We start from the raw sequence: 27,245 nt of genomic DNA, 5'->3' as shown, positions 1-27,245 counted from the left end.
ATAATCCTCACCTGCGGTCCTGCCATAGAATCATGCTAATCATGCGAATGTGAAATCCATTAAGGGATGACTGTCGGCCAGTCTGCCAAAAACATTGCATTGACCTCCACTTTTACTTCTAAGTGAAGCAGTTCCTAGGTTACCTTTGTCCTCAAATTCAGGAAGGAAACATTTAGTTCTCCTCTGATGCCAGCTACTGCCATATAGTTAAGCCCAGTCAATTTCCAGGTGATTTTGATACCATCTGCCAACATCATGCCAGGACATCTTGCTGAGCATAGGAGTCAATTGAGAAGAACTAAGTGTGACTTTAGTTTTTAAGCCCTAAATATATAACAGTGCTCTCACAAGACTTCTCATTTTCAGAATATCTTGTGATTTTTCTTTGAATCTGGTATCCCAGGTTGCTGAAACGTGATCTCAAACTGGCTGTTCAATCAGATGTTTATGGTGGGACAATATGAGTGTTTGTGTGCTGTAGCATTTGTATTAATCGTCAAACCCCAGACGGACTTGTCAAGTACTCCAATTTTCATCTGGTTCCTTGGCACCCTTTCAGAGTTGCAAGACTAAAAAGAGCAGTGGTTGTAATGTGTCTGTTATGGGAGGTGTTGGGTGAAGTTCATGTTTTGGATATCGGTTTGAAACATGGTGTGGCGGTATTGCTATGCTGCTAAATGGTATTGCAAAGAGTGGGAGAATAGATGCAGGCATGTTAACAGGTTTTTAACCATTTTTAGTGGGGATTATACCATTAAGTAGAAGACACCATTGATATGGATAAGTGGGTCCAAAGGAAATTCGATGAAACTGTTGTCAGGAAGAAGTAAATGGGGTCCATCCATATGCAGGACAGATGTACAACCTCTAGTGACATGGTTGAGCAACCAGTACATAAAAAACAAAGTGCACCAAGGAGAGGAAAAAGTTCATCCCCTGAAGGCACTTTGAAGCAACCAAGAATTCTTTATGGTGCATCAAAGGTCGAGAGATGGAGATCTATAGGCAAGGGAAGGTGGCTAGCTAGCTCGGTACAGGAATATGCATATGTAGTTGGTGATCAAATCGTCAAAGAATTTCTGTAACATTATTATATAAAGCAGGTGAATATTTAGCAGCAAAATAGAAAATCAGTATGAGACTGGCAGGCAGAATCCGCATAGAGCACTTGTATCCCAGCAGTGTTTCTCTGGCTGTACTAGAAGATTTGAAAAATGTGTTTACCTAGGGATTCATAAGGCACCTGCTGTTGCATTAGACGCACAACATTCAATGTGTCAAATTACAAAAAAAAAAAAAAAAAGATTGTAAAAGTGCTCCACGAGAGGCACATGGACAAGAAGAGGATAGCAAGCCATTAAATAAAAAGCAAGCAAATGAATGAGAAAGCCAACAATAGTGAAAATTGGGTGGACTGTAGCAACTGTAAATTCGCTATAGTTCTCTTGTAGGGGATTTCCATGTATAGTCATAACCGTTGAATAGTCCCGCCCATCTGCGGGGACCCCGGAATACTATATCCAATATAACTTCTTAAGTGCTGAAGTTCTCCTTTCTTCGGGAAGGCCATGAAAAGTCACTCATGAAAGTCCTAATGCAGCCAAGGGCCAGAATACAGTGGCCAGAATTCTTTATCTTGGAGTGGCAAAAGAACAGGTTGCAATGAAATATGCACCCAGTACGTGAATCATTTTGTAAGGGCACAGAAAAAGAACCTTAACAAACCCTTTTGCTATGTGAAACAGATAAAGTGCAAGGTAATGTAGCCCATAGGCTGCTATTATAATCAGAAGAAAAAGGAGGCTGTGTTTTTAAGCGCAGAGAGACTTCCAATATCCCATCATGCTCAGCCAGAGGCAGTTAGCTCAGTTCTTTTTCCCAGTTCCTTCTGACGGCACCTTTGTTTTTTTTTTCTTCAGTATCAAACTTTAAAATACAGTATTTTTGCTTCACTCCACATCTTTTGTCTTTCACTGTTGAGTGAGTTTTTTTCCAGACAGGAAAAAGGCTTTATTTCCTAGTTAAAATGCAATCTCTCTTTGACAAATGCCCTCGCTGTGGAAGGAAAAAGGCCAAAACAGACCCCTACGAGGTTATTTGACTACCATCTTCTCACCTTCCTGCCTCCTATGACATATGCAAGACCTTCTCCAGATGAACCTTGCGTGATGGTGAGAATCTTCACCTGCAGGGAAGAGAAGAAAGAAGACAACAAGAAGCCAGTGGGACCTCAGGGTGAAGGGGAGGTAATTCTTCCACCAGAGCTTTCACCTCAGCTTCCAGTGGTTGTAGGAGGTCTGAGAGGCGTTTTTCAGGCAGAAACGCTATTGGTCCCAGTCAACGTAGAGGCATTCGACATCGAGAGGAAGTACGGCACCGACATGCTCACTGCCATGGACTGGCTTGACATCACACAAACGTCGATGATCGACATCGAGAACTACCTTGCACCGACAATTGATGTAGAGGGATTCCGACTCGCCCTCACCGAGAAGTGGGCGGTCGATGTCAAGAACCAAGGGATGACTAGAGTGGAAAACGTAAAGAGTGGTTGATGTCGGGAAGCCAATCGGCATCACGAGCAAGCCTATGTTGATAGGGTTCGATGTCGAGGATCATATCGTCATCGAAAACCAGTTGACGACTGAGGTCGACGTCCAGAAGATCCTTGACGTCGAGGAGACAGCGACAGTCCAAGAGAAGGAGAATCTACTCTTCATCTGATTCTCACTCTAGAGCTCCATCTCTGGTAGAAATACCCTCTTCTCCCATCCCTGTATCTCCTCCACCGGATTAGTCGGCTACACCAGCGCCCCCGCTTCCGGCGCTACCTGCACCTCCTCCTAAACTGGCACCTCAACTTTCAATACCGACACCAGTCATTCCACATCCTGTGATACCATGGACACTCGCGTTCCTCTACTCCATCACACCATTCAAGGTCGCATCGCCGATCCCAGGTCAAGATCATGTTCCCACTGCCATCGGGATACTCTCCGACCTTGTTGGACTCCCCTCAACCCTCACCAATTGATGACATCAACACCTTTCAGGAGGTTCTGGTTTAGGGCGCAGCAAAATTGAATATACATATGGTGGTTCCCACTCCATCGACTTTGGTGATCTAAGAAACTCTCCACCAGCGCAGGGCCTCAAGACACTTGCTCCTACTAGTGCCGGATCATCTTGAGCCAGCCATGGAGTTGTTCCTCAATCCAGCTGCAGCAAAATCAGTACCCTCCAGGCTCCAGAAGAAATCCTGTCCACCGGAGCAAGATCAGCTGTTTTTATGTGCCGACCCTCCATCTGATTCAGTGGTGTTATTAGCCGCACGAAAATCTCATGCCACATCACCATCTGCTACCTCCCCCCTGATAAGGAGAGTAAAAGATTGGACTCATCTGGACACAGTGTGCAATACGGTGGCTACATCCATGACAGCAGCCAGCAGCACAGCCCCAGGAAGGTACTATCATGCATTGTGGGATTCCATTCTTCATATCGCGGATCACCTCCCAAAAGAACACTAGGAAGATATTCTGTAAATTTCCTGGAGGGTGAGATGGTCTCCAATCAGGTTATCAGTGCAGCAGCGGATTCTTCGATTTTAGCCTCCCGCAGTTACTGTCACTGGGTCTCCCTGCGGAGACATGCATGACTCCGACTTACCTCTCTCAAGCCCGACGCTCAGCTGAGTCTTCAGAATTTACCCTTTTCCGGCTCCACTCTCTTCGATTCACACACCGAATATGAAATGGCGAGATTGAAGACAGAAATGGATACTCTGAAAGGTATCGGTTTAGAGAAACCTAAAATCAGCAACATCCATTCCGACCCTATCACAGTTGTTTCTCGTCACATAGGGTTCAAACCCCTCAATGGCAGTCCGGAAGATCACACCAGTATCAACGGCCCTGCCAGTTTCAACACAAGCAACAGAGGGGGCGTACCTCTCAACCAGCTAACCAGGGAGGCTCACAACCCGCGGCATCAAAACCCTGAATCCTGTCTTCCCCCTCTTCTGTTACCCACTTCGATAGGGGGAAGCATTGCAAATTACCTGGCAGAGTGGCAACGCATTACCACCGACGCCTGGATCTTGAATATTGTGAAACATGGCTATCATCTCAGATTTACTGCCCCACCCCCATCCATTCCACCAAGGTCTTCCACGTATCGCGGCAAGCTTCTGCAAGAGGAAGTCAACACGCTATGTCAAAAGAAAACAGTGGAATCGGTCCCTCGAAACCAACGAGGCCAAGGTATTTACTCCAGGTACTCCCCTGTGCCAAAAAAGGGCAGACAAGAGTTCAGGTCTCTTCTCGACCTCCGGATCGCAAACCAGTGGATCTGAAAGGAAAAGTTCAGGATGCTGGTGTTGCATCAAATTTACCCTCAACTTCAATGGGGGGGGGAGGATGTATGACGTTTCCCGGGGGGGACTGGCTTTGTTCCATAGACCTTCACGATGTTTATTTCCACATTCCCATCGCAAAGTCAAACGGAAATTCCTCAGATTCGTCGTGGGGCAGAACCACTACCAATGTGCGGTTCTACCATTCTACCTCAAATCGGCACCCAGGACATTTTCCAAATGCATGGCTATGAGGGGCAGCTCATCTAAGAAAATAACAGGCTTTTTCTATCCCTATCTGGACGACTGGCTGATCAAGGCTTTCACTTTCACTGAAGCCCAAGAGCATTTCCAGTGGATTTGTGATTTGCTCCATCACTTGGGTCTTCACATCAACTTTCAAAAGTCCACGTCAACACCAATCCAGACGTTGCATTACTTAGGAGCTACCATTGACACGCTACAGGAAAAGGTGTGTCCTTGGAGGAACTACGTTTACCCATTCTTCAGAAATGCCACAACCTCCAGAGAATGGCTCGCCCAACAGTCCGCATAGTCTCCTCTCTCCTCGGCTTGATGGCCTCCTGCATATTTCAGACTCCTTATGCTCGCCTTCACATGCGTTTTCTCCAGGAGTGCTTGGAGGATCATTGGAACCAGTTCTCAGGGAACTGGGAGGGCAAGATCAGCCTTTCTACTCATGCTGTGGAATCCCTCCAGCGGTGGTGTTATCTGAAAAATCTCCTGAGAGGAATGCCTTTTCACCAGCAGGACCCAACACAGACCATAGTGATGGATACCTCTCTGCTGGGGTGGGGAGTACGCATGGATCACCTGCAAATACAAGGAACTTGGTCCTTGAAAGAACAGGCATACCATATCAACCTCCTGCAACTCCATGCAGTTCACCTGGCACTCAATGCGTTTCAACATTCGTTCACGACCCACACCCTTCTTGTTCAGATGGACAATACCAACACAAGGTACTACCTAAACAAGCAATGAGGAACACTGTCCAGAGACCTGTCACAAGAAGCTCAAAGGATCTGGCATGGGCTTCTCGCCAGGAACTTGAATCTGATTGCTGTACCCCTCCCAGGTGTACAAAATATCCAGGAAGACGCCTTCAGCAGGGTTCTCGACTAAAACCATGAGTGGGTACTGAACGAAGAGGTCGTACAAGAGATCTTCAACTTGTGGGGCACACCCTCTACAGACATATTTTCGCCACAGCGATAACAAAAAATGCTGTGACTTCGCCGCCAGATTTTAAAATCCAAATTCATTAGGGAATTCCCTATGGATAGACTGGTGCAAAACATGTGTGCACGCTTGTCCCCCAGTACCTCTGATGCCGGCAGTCCTGCGCAAACTGTCCACCACGACCGCCAAGATGATCCTCATAGCGCCAGAATTGGCGAGGCAACTGTGGTTCTCAGACCTGCTTCACCGGTCTATCAATCCACATCTCAGGCTGCCATTCAGGCTGGACCTTCCCACGAAGTTCAGAGGTCAACTTCTACACCCCCAACCTCTCCTCCTTGAGTTTGACAGCATGGCTCTTGAAATAGTGCAGTATGGTCATCTAAACTTACCTCGGGACTTTCTGGACATTCTTAAGGACGCAAAGCGACCTTCTACACGATCGGCCTACGCCTTTAAATGGAGAAGATTTTCCATTTGGTGCTCTTCCAGGCAGATCGATCCCACTTCCTGCCAGGATGATGCCACTCTTTCATATTTGCTACACCTTGCTAAATCTGGCCTCCAATACTCATCAATCAGATGTCTTCCCTAACGACATACAGGAGAAGTCCTTCACAAACCTCTTTCTTTAGGATTCCAGTTATAAATATTTTCCCTATGATAAGCCGTCCCTCTCCTCCATTTGAGCTAAATGTAGTGCTGTTCTGCCTCATGCCTCCTCCTTTTGAGACGATTCATAAGGCTTCACTTCAGCATCTCACTTGGCCTTCCTTGTGGCTATAACTTCAGCTAGGAGAGTTGGTGAGATACAGGCACTTTGCGCTCATGAGCCATACACAGTCTTCAATTCTTCAAAGGTAGTGTTGCGTACCCATCCCAGGTTCCTTCTTAAAGTGGTCTCTGATTGTTTCAAAACCCTTCTTCTCCAGCGAAGAGAGCTCTCCACTCGCTGGATGTAAAGAGTGTTCAAATTCTACCTAGATAAAACTAAATCTATTCGCAAATCTTAGCAGCTATTTATCAATTATGGCCCAGTTTGCACTGGTCTAGCTACTTCCACACAGTCAGTCTCCAGATGGATCGTTTCTTGCATTCACTGTTATCAGCTAGCTAATAAATCTCTCACTGGGAGGCCCAAGGCTCACTCCACTAGAGGAAAGGCAGCCACTACAGCTTTGATGCAGAATATTCTCTTGGCTGATATCTGCAAGGCAGCTACTTTGAGATCAATCCACACGTTCTGTAGATACTACTGCCATGACACAGATGCTAGAGCTGATGCTAAAGTAGGACAAGCATCCCCCAGAAATCTTTGCCTAGCTGTCTACATGCATTTGTGGTTCGGTCTACACCACCGCTTCTGGGGGATGAGCTTGCTATTCTATTCAACGCTTCTGACTATACATGGAAATACGCTATGAGAGAAGGTATAGTGTCTTACCTTTAACTCCAGTTCCCTCTTAGGGGTATTTCCATGATAGACATAAGCAACCCTTCCCTCCTCCCCCATGGAGTAGACAGACAGACAATCTTCATGCTCCGTTATTACTCATCTACTACAGTCTTCAAAAAGAACTGAGGTAACTGCCTTTGGCTGAGCATGAAGGGGATATTGGACAGCCTCCTTTTTCTTCTGATTATAATGGCAGCTTTTGGGCTACATTGCCTTGCACTTCATCTCAGTTTCACATAGCAAAAGGGTTGATCTGTGCCCTTACAAAATTATTCAGGTACTGGGTGCATATTTCATTGCATCCTGTTCTTTTGCCACTCCAAGATGAAGAATTATGGCCACTGCAGCCTTGTTCATGGCTGCATTATGACTTTAAGTGACTTTTCAAGGCCTTACCGAAGAAAGGCGAACTACAGCACTTAAGAAGTTATATTGATAAAGTGCTCCGAGGTCCCCGCAGATGGGCGGGACTATTCAGCGCTTATGACTATCATGGAAATACCCCTACGAGAGAACTGGAGTTACAGGTCAGAAACTATACAATCTTCGCAATCAAACAGCTTGCTCTTTCTGGTAGGCTTGACCTAAAAAGCATACAGTGAATACAGAGCACACAGTGTTAGGTCATAATGGAAAGTTATTCTTTCACTTATACATTAATTCACACTTAACCTGTACGTGCTATTCGTTCTGTGCCCCACCAGATCAGACACAATATAATTGGGGCAAACTGAAGCCCTTTGAGCAGGACTTCAGGAAAGGCGTTATCCCGGAGACATCAAGCTCAAAGCCTCTACACCATCTGCATAGTGCCTCAGTGCTTCATCGGGAGTAATAAGTGCTATATTGGTACAGTCCACCAATCAATACAGAATTGCAATTTTTTTTAATGATGCCACGTTTTAAATGTTACCTTCATTCTAGCTTGTACGCTGGTGGTAGTATGTTATATACAGGTAAGTTCATGCACTTTTTCATGTTAAAAGTTTACTTTTTCACACTTAATGTTTTTGTTTTTGTAAACTTTTTAGGTTTTGTATGTTCCTGATCCGGACTATATTTCCAGTGTTGAAAGCTCTCCGTCGCTTAGTCCTATAAGTCCATTGTCACCAACTTCTTCAGAAGCGGAATTTGATAAGTCAGCAGTACGTATGTTTTTTCTTTTACCGTTGTCTGGGATATGTATGCCGAAGTGTCTTGAATAGTCAGAATGGGGAGAAACATGTTTCATTAATTTATAAACCAACCTGTGGAAAGGCAAAATTAATTTTGGTTTTCCTATTGGTCCTAGACCCTGTTGCCAAGCCATCCTGTGCCTTGGGCACCCCCAGATTTGTTTGCTGACTGGTACTCGTGGTAACTGACTCTGACACTTTGAGTTATTGTACCACTATGATCATTATGATCAAAACTACCTTTAAGCCTGTAGTATATAACAGGGTATGGCAGTTTAAAGGCCAGCAGCCTTTTCTGCACTTGCATGTGTGCACTGCTGAGGCCTGTAGTCAGATTAAAAGCAGCCTTGTGTTGCAGGGCTGCTTTTAACATGTACATTGTGCCCAAATACAACTTTGATGTTTGGGGCACATAAAAATTACTAAACTACAATATTTTAGCATATTCAGAACCCCCAGGGTCTCCCCTAGGTGTCCCGGTGGTGGTGGTGGTGGCGGGGGAATCTGGTACTTATAAGGATGACCCTTCTAAAATAAGTTTTATACACCCTGGGTTTAGCGAAATTGCACTTTTCACTTCCCCCATTGTAGTAAAGTGTTTTCCAAAATTGACGTTTGTGCTGGGAGCACTGTGGAGTGAGGATCTGCAATATTTTTACATATTCAGAACCACTAGAGTCTCCCCTAGGTATTCCAGGGGTATGCAGGGTCCTTATAAAAGATGTTTTGCAAACCCTGGTGTTGGAAAAATTGCCCAAGTCATTTTCCCCATTGCAAATCCCCATAGGTTAACATGGCAAGAAGTTATTCGTTGAATGATTCCCGTCAAGAGAATCAGAAAAAAAATCATTCAAAGACTTAATAGAATGGTATTGATAAATCCAACAATATGATATTGTTGAATTTGTTCTAAAATGAACAGACAAGAAGTTATAAGACTTTTTTGTCTGTAATCCAAAATTCAGCCTTTGTGATCTGTCCCGATTGGTCAGAGTTAAGTGGATTAGCCAGGCTGCTTTGATGAGGTGATAAGTAGCCTGTGAAAGAGCCATTCTGGGAGGAGAAGGTTCTGCTACATAGGAATGCCAGAGCAAGGGGAGGGGGTTGTAAACAATCTTCAATAGGAGACAGCCAGGAGAAACCAGTTTCATTTACACCCCTACTCTTTGAACCCAGCCTGATTGTAGGCTTATGGAAGGAATGTGCAGATGCCAGGGGGGAGAGAGAATATGTAGACGAGCGATACAGGAGGTTGGTTTAGCCAGCTCTTGCCTTTCTGCGGGACTATGACTTAACTTGTTGTGGCTCCTTCCATATGAGGGTAACTTTGTTTGTTGGAATAATTGCGGTCAACCCCGGCCGTGGAAGGAGCCCCGCTATAGAGGCGGCGGCGCCGCGGTGAGGCCATGCCGGCCCCATCTTATCGGGAAGGTAAAACCATCACAAGAGGGCAATAATTGCAGTGTGCTTTTAATAAGGGCTGTCATCATTCCACTGGGATGTTATGTTTGAGTAAATGAGGCGCTGCAGACACTCACTTGAGTAAAAAAATCAACTGACTACTTCAAATACCAGAGGGCCACAGGAGAGGCCACGCCCACTTGGGAGGTGTTTGCATGTAAAAAGTTGTTCGTGGCCAGTCTGCGAGTGTACTTTCAACTGCCATTGATGAAGGGTCGTGAAGACTTGAAACGCGTTTGGCGATATTGAGGATGCTGCCTCGTTATGCTGTCTGCAAACCTTTGTGAATAAATATGGGACTATGACTTACCTTGTTGTGGCTCCTGCCATATGAGGGTAACTTTGTTGGAATATATATATACATCGATCTATCTATCTATCCTATCTATCTATATATATGTATATATATATATATATATATATATATATATATATATAATCTACTGGCGGTCGCCAGTAGATAGTTATAGTTAGGACCGTGTTTCCATAGGAAATCAGAAAATTCTATTTTGAATAACTTTGGCGCCGGTTGACAAACTAATGGGGCGCTCCGCTCAGCTCCTACCCTGAAAGTCTCGGGGCGATTCGTCAAGTGGGGGCCGAGAAAAAAGGCGGGTCCCAAAACGCGTTTTCCCCATGCATTTTCCCATAGGACCTTTAGTCGAAGGTACAGCCCGAACGGCTGAACAGAATTACTTGAAATTTGGCAGAGAGGTAGTCCTCAGGTCAGGGAAGTGCCTTTTGAAGGTCTGGTGTCAATCTGTTCAGTAGTTCCTGAGAAAATAGCATGCATATAAATATCTATAAGCACGTACCGTGCGCGCACCGTGCGAGCACCCTAACGTGCGCGAGCGTAATTCTGATTGGTGGTTACATGTTAGTCAACGTTCGAATCGGTCGAAATCAGAAAGTGTCGGCCGCCATTTTGTTTGTTTTCAGTGCGAGAGTGAAAAAGGAAGGTGGCGAACGTGAAAAGGGGGCAGGGTAGAGAGTTCCTGACCCCCTAGCCTTTGTCAGGGGGTCCCTGAAGGACCCCGAAGGCAGACATTTTTTGTAAAAAAAATTTTTAAAAAAATCTCGGGGGTGCGCGCACAGTGAAAAACCAAAAAAAAAAAAAAAAATTTAATACGTAGTTTATTGTGAAATAAATATATAAAAAAAATAATAATACATACATAACTTAGCATTTAACCCCTTCTGTGCCTCGCCCTTTCCCCCTCCTGTGCCGGGCGTTTTATTAGTGGGCGGAGTTCATGACGAGACTATCTCGTCATGGAGCACGGAAGAGGTTAAAAAACCGTACAAATTCACTGAAAAAACCATAGGTTTCATACACGTTATAGTTAGGAATTAGCATTTAAAAAACCTTGCAAATTCACTTAAAAAACCATAGGTTTCACACATGTTATAGTTAGGTGGATATTTCACTCGTAAAAAACCAATGAAATTCCCCCGTTATAGTTAGTTCAGATAACTATAATTCGCGCGACCGATGAATGATGTCACTGACCATGTCATGAGTGATGTAATATGTGACGTCATCAGCAGTGCATTGCGGGCGAGCGAGTTATAGTTATCTGAACTAACTATAACGGGGGAATTTCATTGTTTTTTTACGAGTGAAATATCCACCTAACTATAACATGTGTGAAACCTATGGTTTTTTAAGTGAATATATATATAGATATATATATTATCTACTGGCGGTCGCCAGTAGATAGTTATAGTTAGGACCGTGTTTCCATAGGAAATCCGCAACATTCTATTTGCAATAACTTTGGCGCCGGTTGACGAATCCTCGCAAAATTTTCAAAATAGGTGGGGCGCTTCGCTCCGCTCCTACCCTGAAAGTCTCGGGGGGGATTCGTCAAGCGGGGGCTGAGAAAAAAGGGGGGTCCCAAAACACGTTTTCCCCATGCAATTTTCCATAGGGACCTTTAGTCCAAGGTATAGCCCGAACGGCTGAACAGAATTACTTGAAATTTGGCAGAGAGGTAGTCCTCAGGTCAGGGAAGTGCCTTTTGCAGGTTTGGTGTCAATCTGTTCAGTAGTTCCTGAGAAAATCAAAAGTAAAATCATATATATATGTGGGCGGAGCCTAACCACCCATCTCATCCTGAGATCTAATTGGCTGTCAGCACTTCATCCAAGAAGTGTTGGCAGCCATCTTGGGACCAATATACATGATAGCACCTCATTAAAAAGCATTGCAGTTAATAGAAGGTTTTAAGACTTTAGTTACATTATAAATCATTTGTTGATGGTACCATACTCATTTTAGGAATTGTGGTATGTTCTAAGGTGATTTCACCATGTGAAAAAGCCTTCTGCTGGGATATCATGATTGAGAGAAAAATATTTTCTCATGCTTTTCCCACAGAGGTTTGGAAGGTGATCTATAAGCTAAACTGAGAGCTTATTTTCTGTAAATTCACATTATCTTTCTCAGTCATGTGAGAATGAAGTCTGACATTCTCAGTAAAACATGTACATCCAACAAGGGCAGAGACTGTCAGTTGATTCCTTTGTGTTCTACTGCAGCTTCCCAGAGTGTTCCAAAGAACAACTAGAGCGCTAACAGTCCTACTTATAAACGTATGGCACACCTGAAGCCATCTTGCTTGGATTAAAGTGGTAACTCTTAAAACATTTAATTTAAAAAGGAACAAAATGAGGGGGTTCATTTTTCCATAAAAAGTATGATTAGTGCTGCAGAAAGAAAAATTAGGGCACATTTTGAGTGACTTCTCAAATGCTCTTCTATTTCATTAAAAAATTCTGACATGCAGACTGAAACATGCACTTTCAATACCAGCAGCAGTTTTCCCTGGTGAGCAGTAGCTTTACTACAGTGATTTAATGAGCAAAAAGAGTGCTAACATTCTGAATTTATGGCAAATGTGTGACACATCTGAATGCCTTCTTGATGGAATCAAAGTAAAAAACTGAAAGTATTTCCTACTGAGGAGACTGCAGTAAATGAGGAAATTTGTAAACTTCATAACAAATAGGTCTGCCAAGATGGCCACCAGAGACAAAAGAGCCCAAATGTAGCCCAAATATCACCCAGATGTAGCCCAAATATAGCCCAATGACAGAAGTGTGCAAAACACTTATTCTTTTGTGTTTTTGCAGTGTTATATAGTGCAGACTTGTCAGGTATTGGAGTGCTTTACATGAGAATTGGTTACATCACACAAGAACAAATTCATTTTGGTTGTAAACATGGGGAGACTAAGTGATTTGACCAGAATCACAGAATGTCGAGCTGAAGCAGAAACTCCAACCTGGTTCCCCATTTGCAAAGTCTGCAGTTCTGGAAGTAACACCACATCCTCTCCCCTAAGTGCAACATTTAATCAAGTGGTCAACTGGATAAAAAAACATAAAGATAACAAATAATTTAAAAGTGCTTTGTCGCTATTTGAAAACTCAGAAAATATGTCCTTATTTTAGTCTTTTATGGTTTAAATCTTTTATTAATATTTCAAAAGGCATACAAACAGGCTCCCACAGCACTTATGGCGAACTCTGTACCCAGCCTCTGAGGGCCGGTCGGGTCTCCCCCAACCCTGCCGCGGGCGGAATCAAACTTGAGTCAGTCTGGGGAGTTCGACGTGCTCCCTGGTATCTTTCGTGGAGCAAACATTATGTTAACAACAATGTAAAAAAAACGAAAAATAAAAACTAAATAAAAATAAACCCCCTCCCGTACCCCCCCTCCCCCGTTCCACGTCCATCAAGCCTCCTACATCTCAGTCACACTCAGGCCCTATCCCTCTGCTTGGACCTCAGGGAGCCGCAGCAGCCTTAGATAGCGGGGACAAGTAACCTCCCTGAACTCTGAGGACAACAGTGCGAAAAAGGGCCTCCACAATTCCCCAAACCTGGAACCCTCCCCAATCAACGTCAATGTGAGTTTCTCCATTCCCAGGACATGCCACAAACGGTAGAGCCAGCCTGTGAATGTTGGTACGGTGGTGGTGCGCCAGTGGGTAAGTAAGTTTTGCACCGCTGACCCCAACGCTATCGCAATCTGTCGTCCCCTGCGTGATTTGAGCGGGTACGTGAAAGGGTTAGGAAGGCCCAAGAGAGTGTACGCCGGGAAGCGTGGGATCGCAGTCTCGAAATGTTTGTCCACCTCCTCAAGCACCTGGGTCCAGTAAGCCTGAATTCTCTCACACTCCCAAAGCAGATGAGTTAGGGTTCCTATCTGTCCGCACCCCCTCCAGCAGTGTGCATCCCGCCGTCTATCTATCGCGTGTAAGCGCTCTGGGGTGTAGTACCAATAGGTCGTGATCTTCGTGAGGGTGTCGGTGAGGCCCATGTGATAAGCAGAATGTCTGGCTCTGTAAGCTATTCCCCCCCACTCTTCCCGCGTCAGGGTCCGGCCAAGCTCCCTTTCCCAGCGTGTCCGACCTGCGTTATGTGTATATGTGAATCTCTGTTGAAGCAGTCTGTATAGGTCGGAGATGAGTTGTTTATCGGACGATCGCGTTAGTAGCCACCGCTCATGCTGGGAGAGCCGCCGGTCAGCACTCGGACGGACCCGCCCGTCAAGCGCCCAGTGTCGGACTTGGAGATAGCGGATCCTCTCCTCCTCCGGCAGCCCGTATTCATGGCAAAAGTGCTGGAACGGGTGCACCCCCTCCGCATCGTACATATGATAAAGGAAGCGACAACCGGCCGGCTTCCACCTGCCGAAGGCCGCCGAGTCCGTTCCCGGAGCGAAGTCCGGATTGTCAAATAGGGGCGTAAGCGGGGAGGGAAAGGTAGTGAGTTCATGAGGAGCAGTAGTCCGGTCCCAGATTTCGAGAGGGACTCTAGTGATGTGTGAGGCATAAAGGTTGGGAGGCCGGTGTTCTTTACGCAAGAAGGGGATCTCTTGCAGGGGTCGTGCAGCCACCGCCTGATCCTGAAACAACCAATGCTTCTCCGACTCCCAGCGACTCCACTCCACCAAATAACGCAGCTGTGCGGCCCAGAAGTAGATTCGAAGATCCGGGATCCCAAGACCCCCGTCTTCCGGCGCCAGAGTGGATAGTGACCCCTTCATGCGTGGTCTCCGGCCGCTCCAAATGAATCGAGCCAATTCAGCTTGGGTCTGCTGGATCCACCCCGCTGGCGGGTAGAGCGGGATGGTGCGGAAGAGATAGAGGATCTGGGGCAGTACCGTCATCTTGACCGCCGCGACCCTGCCCAGCCATGAGAGGGGGTAATGCTTCCAACTCCCCAGCTGTCTGCGAATCTTCCGCCGCAGAGCAGCATAGTTCAGGGCCACTACTCGTGGAAGCGTAGGCGCCAGTTTAATCCCCAAATATGGGACCGATTCCTCCGCCCACTGAAACGGGAGGGAGCTCTGCAGGTGATCTCGTGTGGAGGGGGTCAGTGAGAGGTCGAGAGCTAACGACTTGTCCGCGTTCACTTTGAACCCCGCAACCCGCGCAAAGGCTTCCAATTCCGCTACGCACGCCGGCAGCGTTTCCCGTGGATTCGACAGGGACAGCAACACGTCGTCCGCATAGAGGCTGATGGTATGAGTATACCCCCCGAATTTAATTCCGGAAATACCCGGGCTTTGTCTGATCTTCTGGGCGAGGGGTTCCATATACGCCGCAAAAAGCAGCGGCGACAACGGGCACCCCTGCCTCGTGCCCCTCGTTATGGCGAAGCTTGTAGACGTGTGACCGTTCACCCGGACCGCTGCCGACGGGAATTTGTAGCAGTTAAAGATATGGGTGCGGAATTTCTCGCCTAGCCCCATCCGCCGCAATACCTGTTCCAGGTAGGGCCAGTGAACGCGGTCAAACGCCTTTTCAGCATCGACCGTGAGCAGCATATATTCACCCGTCGTGCGAGAAGCTTTCTCGACCAAATGCAGGACGCGTTTCGTGTTGTCAGGGGCCTGACGCTCTGGGATGAACCCCGGCTGATCAGGGTCAATCAGGCCCGGCATACAAGAAGCCAACCGGCCGGCTAGGATGCCCGAATAAAGCTTAAGATCAACGTTCAGCAGCGAGATAGGGCGGTAGGCCCCGCAGCGCGTCCGATCTTTCCCTGGTTTGGGGATGACTACTATGTGGGCCCCTAACAGGTCCGGAGGGATAGCTCCCGCGACCGATAAAGAATTGAAGAGACGGGTGAGGATGGGTGCCAACTGGGTGCAGAATTTCTTGTAAAAAATGGCGGTGAAGCCATCTGGCCCCGGAGCTTTCGCCAATTTTAACCTGGAGATAGCCGCAACCACCTCTTCCGGGCGAATGTCCCTGTCCAGCCCATCGGCCTATTTTAGTCTTTTAGAGCACTAACCATAATTTTGATGCCAATAAGACCCTCTCATATATGTAATTTCTAAAGGAAATGCTCTAGGTATTACAGTTTTGATTACATCAAGATGACGTCAGGCGTTCCACACTTTTGTAATAAATATAGAATGTTAGCAATCTAGTTGTTCATTAGGATACTGTTGAGAGGCAGAGGCCAGGGGCACGGACTCTGAAAATTGAAGGCAGGTAGGAGGGTGCAAAGGCAACAATTTAACCACACTGAGCAGGCAGGAAGGGCCGTGGCAGCACAACAGACTATGGAGGGCAGTGGAAAGGGGGGCAGGGGCAACAAACCAACAATACAGGACTTGCAAGAGAGGCTGTGGCAATGTAATAGACCATTGTGGGCAGAAGGAAGAGGCAATGGTAGTACAACCATACATGCCAACAGACCCGATTCAGCCAGGAAACGTCCAATGTTTTTAAGCTCAAATGGGCTTTATTTGATCTGTCTCCTGTCTACAATCTCCTCTTTTTCAATGTAACTCAAAGGGGAAAATCAATACCCCAGTTTTTTTTCAAAATCTCCCTCTTACCAAGTTCAAAATGTTCACAAGTATGGTACATTGGATCATGGAAGGAAATGGGGTAGGGACATGGACTTGGATAACAGAGGACAGGAGGGACATGGAGAGGTGCACCAAACTGACCCTGCAGGGCAGGCATCAGGGTTTGCAGCAGCACAATACACCACACAGGGCATGCGGGACGGGAGTGCAGCACAACAATCCATAGAAAGCAAGAGGGAGGGGACAGGACCATGCACATGGACAACAGAGAACAGAGGGGCAAGAGGCAATGGTAGCTAGCTGACCATAATGGACAGACAGGAGAGAAAGCTGCAGCATAACAGACCATAAAGGGCAGGAGGGACGGATCAGGGGCATTACAATGGAACAGACAAGCCAGGAGGGAGGGAGTAGGGGTCTGCACATGTAAACAGAGGGCTGGGGGCAAGGGGGCAGGGCAGGAGCAGCAAGATAGCCATGGAGGTCAGGCAGGATGGGCACTAGAAGCAAGACACACCGTGAAGAGCAACAGTGAGACTGTGATGGCATACACACAGACCATGGAGGGAAGGTGGGAGGGGGTCAGGGGCAGCTAACTGACCACACAGGGAAGGTGGGAGGGGCCATGGCAGCACAGAAGACCATGCATGGCAAGTGGGAGGGCTAGTGGCAGCACAATGGCTATGATGGGCAAGAAGGAGGGTGCAGGGGCATGCACAAAGGATGATGGAGGATAGAAGGGAGGGTCAGGACCTGTGCACAGACAAAGTTCAGGGGAAGGGGCCCTCACAACAGACCGCACGGGGCAGGCAGGAGGAGCAGTTGCAGCACAACAGACCAGGAAGGGCAGAATGGTGTGGCAGTACAATGGACCATGTAGGACAGGAGGAAGAGGATAGGGGCATGGCATGTGGACAGGCAGGGTGGAGGTGGCAGGGATAGGTTACAGTCATCTGACAATGCTAGGCAGGTGGGAGGGGAGTGGCAGCTCAACAGAACACTCAGAGTAGATAGGAGTGGCAGGTCCATGGAACATGGTGGGCAAAAAGGATGGAGCAGAGGCATGCACAAAGACATCCGCGGGCAGGGGGAAGGAGAATAGGGGCAGCAAGCTAAGCACAGAGGCTAAGCAGGAGGTCAATGATGGGCCATAGAATTGGGCAATGGAGGGCAGGAGGAGTGGACTGGTACATCATACTAAATTGAGGGCAGTGGCAGCACATCAGATCATGCATGGCAGCAGGGAGGAGGCTAGTCCATGGATTCACACAACAGAGGATAGGGAGGAGGGGGATGGGGTAGCAAGCTAACTGTTCAGAGAAGGCGGGTATTAGGAACTTTATTGTTTTTAAAACGTGTGTCTGTGCAAACTACGTAAAATATGAACAAGTATGCGGCATAATCTCACTTTTATTTAGGAAGAAGAGGACGTTTGTGACTGTGACTCCGGGCTCACTTGGCAGAAACACCCCCTGACCCTCCACCCCCTATCGCAAAATGTAATGCCCGTGAAAAGGGTAGGTGAACACAGTGTTATATAGAACATAGTCCTGAGAGCACGATTGAAAATGAAAACTAGATATAGTGTATGGTATAAACTATGCACCAAAAAGTGTGATATAAGATGAACCGGGCATGAAATATAATATGCAATACATTGTGCGCAATGACAGATTCATTGGAGAGCGCGAGATAGCACAGGCACTAGCGCGTGCTATGCGATATGCGCCTTGGAGTGTAATATGCACAGGGCAGTGTTGTGTAACCTAACTAGTCTCTAAAGTTGTAATATAAAATATGTGCTGGGGAGTGTAATGTTGCATATGCACTGTGACAAAGATATGGATCCCAGATTGTAATATGTATGGCATAGCACTGTGCGTTATAACATAGGCATCGAGGAAGGCACGTTAGATGGGGCAGTATAACCCGTGCGAAGACAAGTGTGGCATGACATATTCACGGGGTGGTGTTACAGTGCACATGGGCTAGAGAGTGTCATAGCATATGCACTAGCTGGTGGAATACAACAGAGAGGTGTGTGGCACTCGGCAGGCAATGGTGGGTGTAACACAGCATTGGGCTCTGCCAGGAGCGCGCTATGACTCAAGTGATGTTCGTCCCCTTTCCAGAGAGTACAATAAAAAGTATTACACATCCGGCAGTGGATGTGTGTTTTATTAACCGTGAGGGGGGTTTCTTGCATAGTTTTGGTCGAATTTTTGTCGAATCCCCTTTGAATGGCTTGGTGTGCTTGTGTATTAAATGTGCCCGTCAATAGCTATCCATGTTTGTATAAATAAACGACAAGGGTGTCTACCGGGATTAGGCACGGTAGGGCATCAGACATGTCAGAGCTTCACTAGTGGTGTAAATACATTCCACGTGGATTTATTGTATGCATAGTCGCCTTTTAATGAATATCACGCAAATCGTCATGGTGATAGGTACGTACGGTTTGTCCAGCATGTCCTAGGCGTGTCTATAAATATATATTTTTTAAAAATAATAAAAAACAGTGGCCGGCCCTGGGGATTGGGGTCAAAAAAATATAATTAGGAGACAGGCCCTGGGGGATGGGGTCATCAGGGCCAATAAATTAGAATAAGAAGGGGAACCACACAGCCCCCCTTCTTAAAAAATTTAAATAAATAAAAGACTGGCATCTTGCCGGAGGCCACGCCCCCTCCTTGCAGCACTCTGCAAACGCGCCCCCTGGCGAGTTGTAAGTTGGGGAATTAATTCCTCTTCAATACTGAGGGTCCCTGAGGGCCAACTAGCCCAACAGGCATCTCCAGTATGCGCCAGGGAGCTGCGCTGCAGACAGGTGTTCTGAGGCCAAGCCCCTTTTTACACCTCTCTGCAACGCAGCTCTGTGGCGCTTACTGGAGGTACCTAGTGGTCTAGTTTGACCCTAGGGACCCTTAGGATTCAAGGGGACTTAATCTCTCAACTTAGAACAGCCACAGGGCGCGTTTACACAGTGGTGAAGGGAGGGGACGGGGCCTGAGGTGACGTGTGCAAACACGCACTATGGCACGTTTTAAATTGGGGGATATAATTTCCCTTCAATACTGAGGGCCCCTGGGGGCTAACTAGCTCACCAAGTGCTTCCAGTAAGCGCCACTGAGCTGCATTGCAGAGAGGTGGTCCAGGCCGTGCCACTTTTTATACCTCTCTGCAACGCAGCTCTGTGGCACTTACTGGAGGCACCTAGTGGGCTAGTTGGACCCTAGGGACCCTCAGGATTCAAATGATCTTAATCTCCCAACTAAAAACGGACACAGGGCGTGTTTACACAGTGGTGAAGGGAGGGGACGGGGCCTGAGTTAACGTGTGCAAAAACGCCCTGTGGCCTGTTTTAAGAGGTAGTTTTAATCCCCCTGCCCTATTATATACTAGGGGCTTACAGCGGAGGTCATGCTAATCACAGGGGGACCCCAACGCATAATTTTCCCTAGTGTATGTTTATTCTTCCATCGTACTTGAGATATACATATATAAAACATATTTAATTTTCAGAAAAACACACATTCACTGGATGATGTCATCAGTGATGTCATTTGAGATGTCATCAGTGATGTCATGAGTGATGTCACTGACCATGTCATGAGTGATGTAATATGTGACGTCATCAGCAGTGCATTGCGGGCGCGCAAGTTATAGTTAGCTGAACTAACTATAACAGGGGAATTTCAATGGTTTTGTACAAGTGAAAAGTCCAGCTAACTATAACACCCCTGAAACCTATAGTTTTTTCAGTGAATTTCGGAGGTTTTTTAAATGCTAATTCCTAACTATAACGTGCCTGAAACCTATGTTTTTTTCTGTGAATATATATATATATATATATATATATATATCTGATAGAGACTACTAGCCGCAGATTCCTTCCCGTAGAATTATCCCCCGGCGTGAGACTGGATCCTGAAACTTTTTGCCACAGGATCCCTGCTCGCCAGGGTGCGGGGCGACACCACGTGACTCCGCCTAGGCGTCGTGCGTGACGTCAGCGAGATCACATAAGCCCCACCCCGGCGCGGCTACGTCATTTATTTCTTTTTCCGCGTGCAACGCGGATCCGGTCTTGTTTCGGGCCCTTTTTTCTTCATCATTGTCTTTCTCTTGGTGGAACAGTGTGCGAATTCCTTCGGGCTTTAAAGCTTGCACGTCGTGTGGGCGTCTTATGTCGGCGACGGACCCTCATCGCATTTGTATGTGGTGTTTGGGGGAGGGTCACGGCACCGCGGATTGTGAGGCGTGCCAACAGCTGAATTCGCCGAATGAAACTTCTCTCGCCGCGTCTCTCCAGGTCGACCTCCTCCCCTTGATCAGCCTCGGCAGTCTGCTTCAGATACGGCCGTGGTCTTCATCATCGCCCTTCCCTGATGTCACGAGCGTCGTTCACCGGTGGTTAAGCGTCGCAGTTTGTCTCCGGGTTTCGGCCTGCCGGGGGCGTGGACTCTCCGCGGGTGATGCGGCCCGCGTGTCTCCTTCTACCTACTGTTTCCCGGTGATGGAGCGTCGAGAGTCCAGATGGAGACATACGTGGCGGCTTTGCAGGCCTCGCTGACGTCTCCTTCTCCTCCTTCCCCTCCTGGGGCGTCAGCGGTTCCCTTGCCTTGCGCGGGGCCCTCCGCGGCACCGCCTGTGGCTCCGGCGCCGACTGGGTCGGATCCAGACTTGGAGGATGTGGTGCTGTTGGGGTGTGGCTCCTCTGTGGTCCCTCCACCACACCACGGCGTCTCTGCCTCGCTGCAAACTCCCGCAGGAGTCCCTGTGGTGTCGTTTGAGGTCGCCGGGGCTCGGGTCGCATCCCGAGCCCCTCTTGGTCCCTTGACAAGGTGTCCAAGGCCGAGGTGACGCCGCTACGGCGCTGGCAGCTGCTGGACCGGCGGCGACACAGAGGTCGGTGGACTCTTCTCGTCCCGCTTCGGGTCGAGAACGAACCCTCTCTCCCTCCTCCGGGACTTTCTTGTCCATCCACGCAGGCGGCTGCCGAGTTAGAGGGCGAGTCGGAGGTTGGGTCGGCCCTGGCGGCGCCGCATGGCTCGCCGGACCACCTTTGTCGTATACTGGGCCGAGGCTGGCGGAGGGTTTCGTGTCTCTTCCCTGGTCCTTCTTGTCCCTCCCCGCAGGCGGCAGCCTCGGCGGAGGTCGAGTCAGTGCCATTCCGGCGCCGCCCCCTGTCCACTGCGACTCCGGCCCTGCTCCGGTCCCCGGCGCAGTGTGACTTCGAGGAGCACTATACAGCGTCTCCTTCGGCGCAGGCTGGCGTTTCTGCTCTGCCTCAGGCGGTGTACTCTACGGCTCCTGACAGGCGTCGAGTTGCGGATTTCTCTTCGGACGCTCCCTCTTCTCCGGAGGCGGCCTGCATATTGGTGTCGTCCTCCCCGGAGACTGGCCGCAGAGTGGTGTCTTTTTCACCGGCATCGTCGAAGAATGGCTCCCCGCTGTTTCTGCGGCTGCAGTGTTCGCCGGAGGAGTGGCAGATCCCCCATTCCTCGGCTCCTCCTCCCTTCCAGGTCTGGCCCCTGCCCGTTCCGCCTGGCTTGGGGAACGACCGCCTTAGTCTGCAGCAGTCGCCCACGGAGGAGCTGCTTTCTCTGTCGCGGGGCCCTACAGAGGCGGGTGCGGCCTTTGCTCACGCGGTGTCCACGGCTGTGGATATTCTGCGAATGTGTGACCCGATTACTCATTTTCCGACGGATCATCTCTTGGAGGTTCTCCACCAGGGCTCTGGTGGGAGGGAGATCTTGCTTCCCTTTGAGGGTTCACTCCATTTGTCCCTGACGGGGGCTTGGGGGCGTCCTGCCTCAGGGTATCCGGTGCCTCAGCACCTTCTACACCGGCACCTTCCGGCGCCGCATGACCCTGCGTGTCTTTCCCTCCGCCCCTCTGCCGCCAGTCCTCTTTTGCGGACTGCCTTTCCCTCCTGCCGCCGCTGTTGACTCCGCCCTCCCGGGAGGCCCACTGGCTGGACTCTTGGGGGCGCAACATGTTTGCCTCGACCAGCGTGGCCCTGCGGGCCCTGAACACCTTGTGTGTCCTGGCTAGGGCCTCCTCTTGTCTATGGGACTCGGTTGAGTCTTTGGGGTCCACGGCTCCTCAGGAGACTGTTCAGGTGGACTTACGGCGTCATGCGTTGGATGGGCGGGAGCTGGCGGCATTTATCCTTCACCCCGCTCTGGACATCTCGGAGGTGCTGGGCCAGGCCATGGCTTCCTCAGTCGGTCTCCGTCGCCATGCTTGGCTTCGGGACGGCGTCTTCCCCGACGGCACAGTTTGATGGTAGCCTGTTGTTCCATGCCCCAGCTGACTCCGCCATCCAAAGGTTCCTGGCAGGGCTCTGTCCTCCTCCCCCTTATACTCCTCCTCCTTCTCCTCCTCAGTGATTGAGGAGTTGAGCTGGTTCTGGTCCTTCTTGGGATGGTCGCTCTTGCGGTGGAGTGTGTTTTCTGGCCATTGAGTCCTCCTTGTGGGGACTTTGGCAATGTTGGCTGCTGGACGGCCCTTGTTCGCTGTGTTTCTTGCTAGAACTGTTACGCAGACTTGGCCCACAGATTAGGCCTTATGTTTTTCTTTGGGCTGATTGTCAAGCAGTTTGCGGGGTGTTTTCCCTGTGGCTCTTTTGTTTTTCCTCTGTTGCGGAAGTTCTTCCAAAAAGGGTTCCCATGTCTTGGAACTTGACGTACCCTATGTGGGGTAGTGTGGTAGCTGTTATACAGTGTGCGCTCTGCTGGGGGGTTCTGGTGGCCCTTTGTTGCCTGTTCTCCGTGGCGTTTCTGTATGTTGCTTTGCTTCTTGAGGGCGCGTGTGCGACCCTTCGTGGGGGTGTGTCCGGCTATTTCCTCTTCTCCCTGCTTGGGATACTTCTGTGCCCTCCCTTGTCAGGTGTTGCCCACTCGGTCTTCCTGGGGCCCTGGCTATAAATGCCACTTTCTAAAGGGAAAGACAGGAAACTAGTTATATCATTCTAATATCTGTTTAACTTAGTCATTACTACTAAGCAGCTATGCTTTCTTACCCTTTATCTCAAAATTTGTTTTAACTGTTCCTCATCACTGATCAATTCAGCTTTTTTTTTTGGGGGGGGGGAACCCCACAATTTAATCTAAAAAGAGGGATAGAGTTTACAATGTAGAAATGATACTACGTCACCAAATAGTCTTAATTGTACTATCTAGATCAATTCATTCTCTACTTTTTTCTGGGCTCTTAGAGTTCTCAATAAGTCGGGTTGCTCATCATGCATGCATCATGCCTGAGTCTCCTCAGATGGAAAAAATGCGATTAATGTATCCTTTAGTCGTCACAATACTAAAGACCAGGGGGAAAGAAACAGAAGATTTCTTCAGCATCTATTGGCTCATATAGCTATAAGTTCCTTAGGCGCATCACTACATCTGTTAACTCCCCTTCTTCCTGCTTATTAAAAAGAGGGCTCGTGATTAACTATACTATTTGAATACAAAATTCTATTCCCTTTTTCCAACTATAGGGAGATAATGCCCCTACGTAATAAAGGAGCCATCACTTTATAGTCCTAACCCTCAGTATAAGATACCAGGCGGAGAGCATTTACCCAAAAGACGATAATTTCTAAATCTCCGTAACTATCGACAACCCTACGCATGTTGCAACAAACGATGTGATCAATTTAACAATCCGCCTGTGTATACAGAGATGTCCATTATTTATTCAAAAACCTAAAACACTAAAAGTAATAAATGTTTAGAGGAATTCCTACCATCTTGTCGAAAAAACGGACAGATGTTAACCACATAGTCAAAAGGACCCACTGTTTAAACATACACATTTCAAGTTGAAAAACGACTTCTGAAATAGTTTTTTAGCTCACCGCAGTTAACTACAAAGTACTTATACAAAAATAGACTCCAGAGAAGCTATTAGCTGAGCATATGTATACGTACAGGCACCTCTAACCATCAGGTAAAACTAATTTAACCTACTCCCCAGCCAAATGCAAATATTCCCATACGCGGTGATTTAATCACTCACCTATTCGTTTACGTCAATACTTCAAAACTCCAACTGTCTGGGAGAAACCACTCGTCAAATGTACGGAACACAGCTATTGAATGGCCATCATTCACTTTTTATTCGTCAAAGCTCCAGTAGGATAAGGGCATGTAGAATACGAACGTGCTCACTTCCAGTCCGCATGGAAATGGAAAGGAGACAGGCCTTCCTAACATGGAGCACGCCATCTTTGTACAGGTTCATGTAACGTATATGTAACCTGTTTAGAATAGAAAACTAACTCCTACTCTATTTATAATTATAACAACGAATAGTATACATCTAAATTAATTCGTAAAAAATGGAAGAAATAAGTTATAAGAATAAATGAATAAAGTAAGAAAAGCACACATTGATGGTCCTTAATAACAATTGTTGACCACCTCAGTGTTACGTAGAGACACTATACCCACATAAGGCTCCGACAATAAAAGAGGACTAAAATAGCTCGACATAACTATGTCAGGTCTCATGTTGTTAATTCGAAAATACACCAATGTTAACAGGAAATCAGGCATGAATACAGCCCTCAGTGTTGAACAAATACGAAATTAACAACAAATATCAATATCCATGGACAAAGATGTACCATCCATCTATACTAATTATGATCGCTCTTAATAGTCGTCACAGCTATATCAGTCTAAGTAAAAGAAAGCCATCTAATGTGGCAGACTGAGAGACACTAAATGTCCTTCACCAAGGTTTGGTGATATACCATTGTATATCCATATTCAGTCCTCGTTTGACTCTATCAAAAGTGAAGATCCAAAAGGTTTCCCGTTGCTTACGGAAAAATGTTGAACACATGCTCCTTTACCACTTTTAGTTAATTAAACGGAGCTTTTCTATAGCACATGGGGTCATTCAAGTGTCTCATGGCTTCCTTCAAATAGGCATCATGGGGCCATAACACTATATTGCCCCCCCCTTATCCGCTTTGTTTACTATATTTTTGTTGTCACTAATCATTCGCATAAGAGAATATTGTTGTTCAACATGATTTCTGTGTTTGTTTTTTTAACAATGGTTCTGTTAAGTACCTTTAAATCTTCAATGACACAATCTCCCAAAATGTCGATTGCATCCCTAGGCATCATAGGGATGAACGTTGATGGTGGGTGAAAAGGGGTTTGTACTGCACTTGCACTGGCAATGCCCATTTGTTGGAGTTCATCCTGCGTGTTTAAGATGGATTCATCAGCATGCCCTGCCAGTGTATACACAGTTTTTAAGGTGGGAACATCAGAGGCCTGAAATTGCATGATTGGTTGATTCTCAGCAATAATAGAGTTAGCAGTCTCACTTACTTTGTTCAGTTTGTAGAATTTGATTAGTTTCAATTTTCTAATGAACTTAAACACATCAATGCGTGATTGCACATATTTTAAACCATTCTTCGGACAAAACGAAAGTCCCAAAGCCAAAAGTTGCATTTCCGCAGCATTAAGGTCAATATTAGTTAAATTGATTACTGTGTTTGTGGTAGTATCAGCACTGGGATTTACTGGTCTGGGTGTTGATTCCCCCTCCCTCTTTTTCCTCTCTTGTTGTCGCCTGTTTACCGCGATCGTTCCGCCTGCGGCATTTGTATTCTGCTGTAGTCTTGCCCTCAGCGTATGTCTGCGGTCCTCGATTATAAACCCCAATTCCTCCGATAGACTAAAACTGGTTTGGGGTTGTGGTCGCTGGGCTATCGAACTGTCTTCGTCTGAGTCCAAGCTACTAATTGCTGAACTTAGATCTGTATCTGAGGTAACCACGTCATCTTGATGTTGAGCACGAACCGGAGGTATTTTACAACTCATTGCTTGTCTTTTAACTGACTCAAATTTTTGGGAGAAAGTAAAAATTCTTCCGGTTTCATAATCTTGTTTGTCTCGAGCAAATTTGAACACTTTGCGAGATTTTATTAGTTCTTCATGCTTATAAAGTCGTTTTTTTAGATCGTCTCTTCCCTTCTGTACTGACTCTTGTTGACCTAGGGCATCCGATTCAAGATTGAGGATATCGATTTGTTTAACAATTTATGCCCTATCTATTTCGGCGTATTTTATCAAAATACAGACCATGTTCATAGAGGCATCAAGGTTATTTGTTGCCCATTCCTTCAGCATTAGGGGGTTGGGATTCTCAAAAGATGGAGCAATAAGAACCCGCAACCCCCTTGGGACTCTACCCACTTCCTTGTACTTCTCTAGGGATTTTTTCTTCCACCATTTTCTGAGCTCGGTACTCTGAAGTTTTTCCAACCTTTTTAACATGGTTTTAACATCGGTCTTGTCCTTTGTATTACCGCTAGCATCTTTCTTATTTTCAGTTATATCTGGCAGATTCAAAAACAAGGCGTCCGCCACCGCTTCTCGGTCCCGAAGCACATCTGTCGCTGCCGTCATTCCGGCTTCTTTTTAGGAAATGTGGTTATGCACTTTACAATTTAGAACCCAAACTCACAACAATATCCTTCTTTAGGCTCGTATTTATCCTGCAATCTCTGCACCCACAATTATGTCTTTAGTCCCTATGGCTGCACATACGGCTCACCTCAGGTTGAAACCTGGCCGCTCTCGGGGTCCTCCGACTCATCGAACACTTCCAAGCCGCACCTTCAGGTTTCGCCGCTTTACAGATGCTGCCGTTAGCTTCCTGCTTTGCTTGGCTGCGGGGGGCTGGCTCCACGTACTCCTTCCGGGTAAACCACGAATCGCCGAAGCGATA

General features: G+C 47.2%; 1 protein-coding gene across 9 annotated transcripts in view; it reads left to right on the top strand.

Annotated features, from left to right (window-relative positions):
* The window catches only part of OXR1 (oxidation resistance 1), a 1,797,650-nt gene that overhangs the window by 1,285,263 nt on the left and 485,142 nt on the right, over positions 1-27,245 (top strand). For all 9 annotated transcript variants that reach the window (XM_085605104.1, XM_085605101.1, XM_085605099.1 and 6 more), the window contains one exon: positions 8,045-8,158. In XM_085605104.1, the coding sequence (XP_085461230.1) occupies positions 8,045-8,158 (114 nt within the window). The remainder of the gene's footprint in view (positions 1-8,044; positions 8,159-27,245) is intronic.

Source organism: Triturus cristatus, chromosome 5_1 (genome assembly GCF_964204655.1).
Source record: "Triturus cristatus chromosome 5_1, aTriCri1.1, whole genome shotgun sequence".
Classification (NCBI taxonomy): Eukaryota; Metazoa; Chordata; class Amphibia; order Caudata; family Salamandridae; genus Triturus; species Triturus cristatus.
The sequence above is the reverse complement of the archived record's forward strand: the minus strand, read 5'-3'. Positions and strand labels throughout refer to the sequence as shown.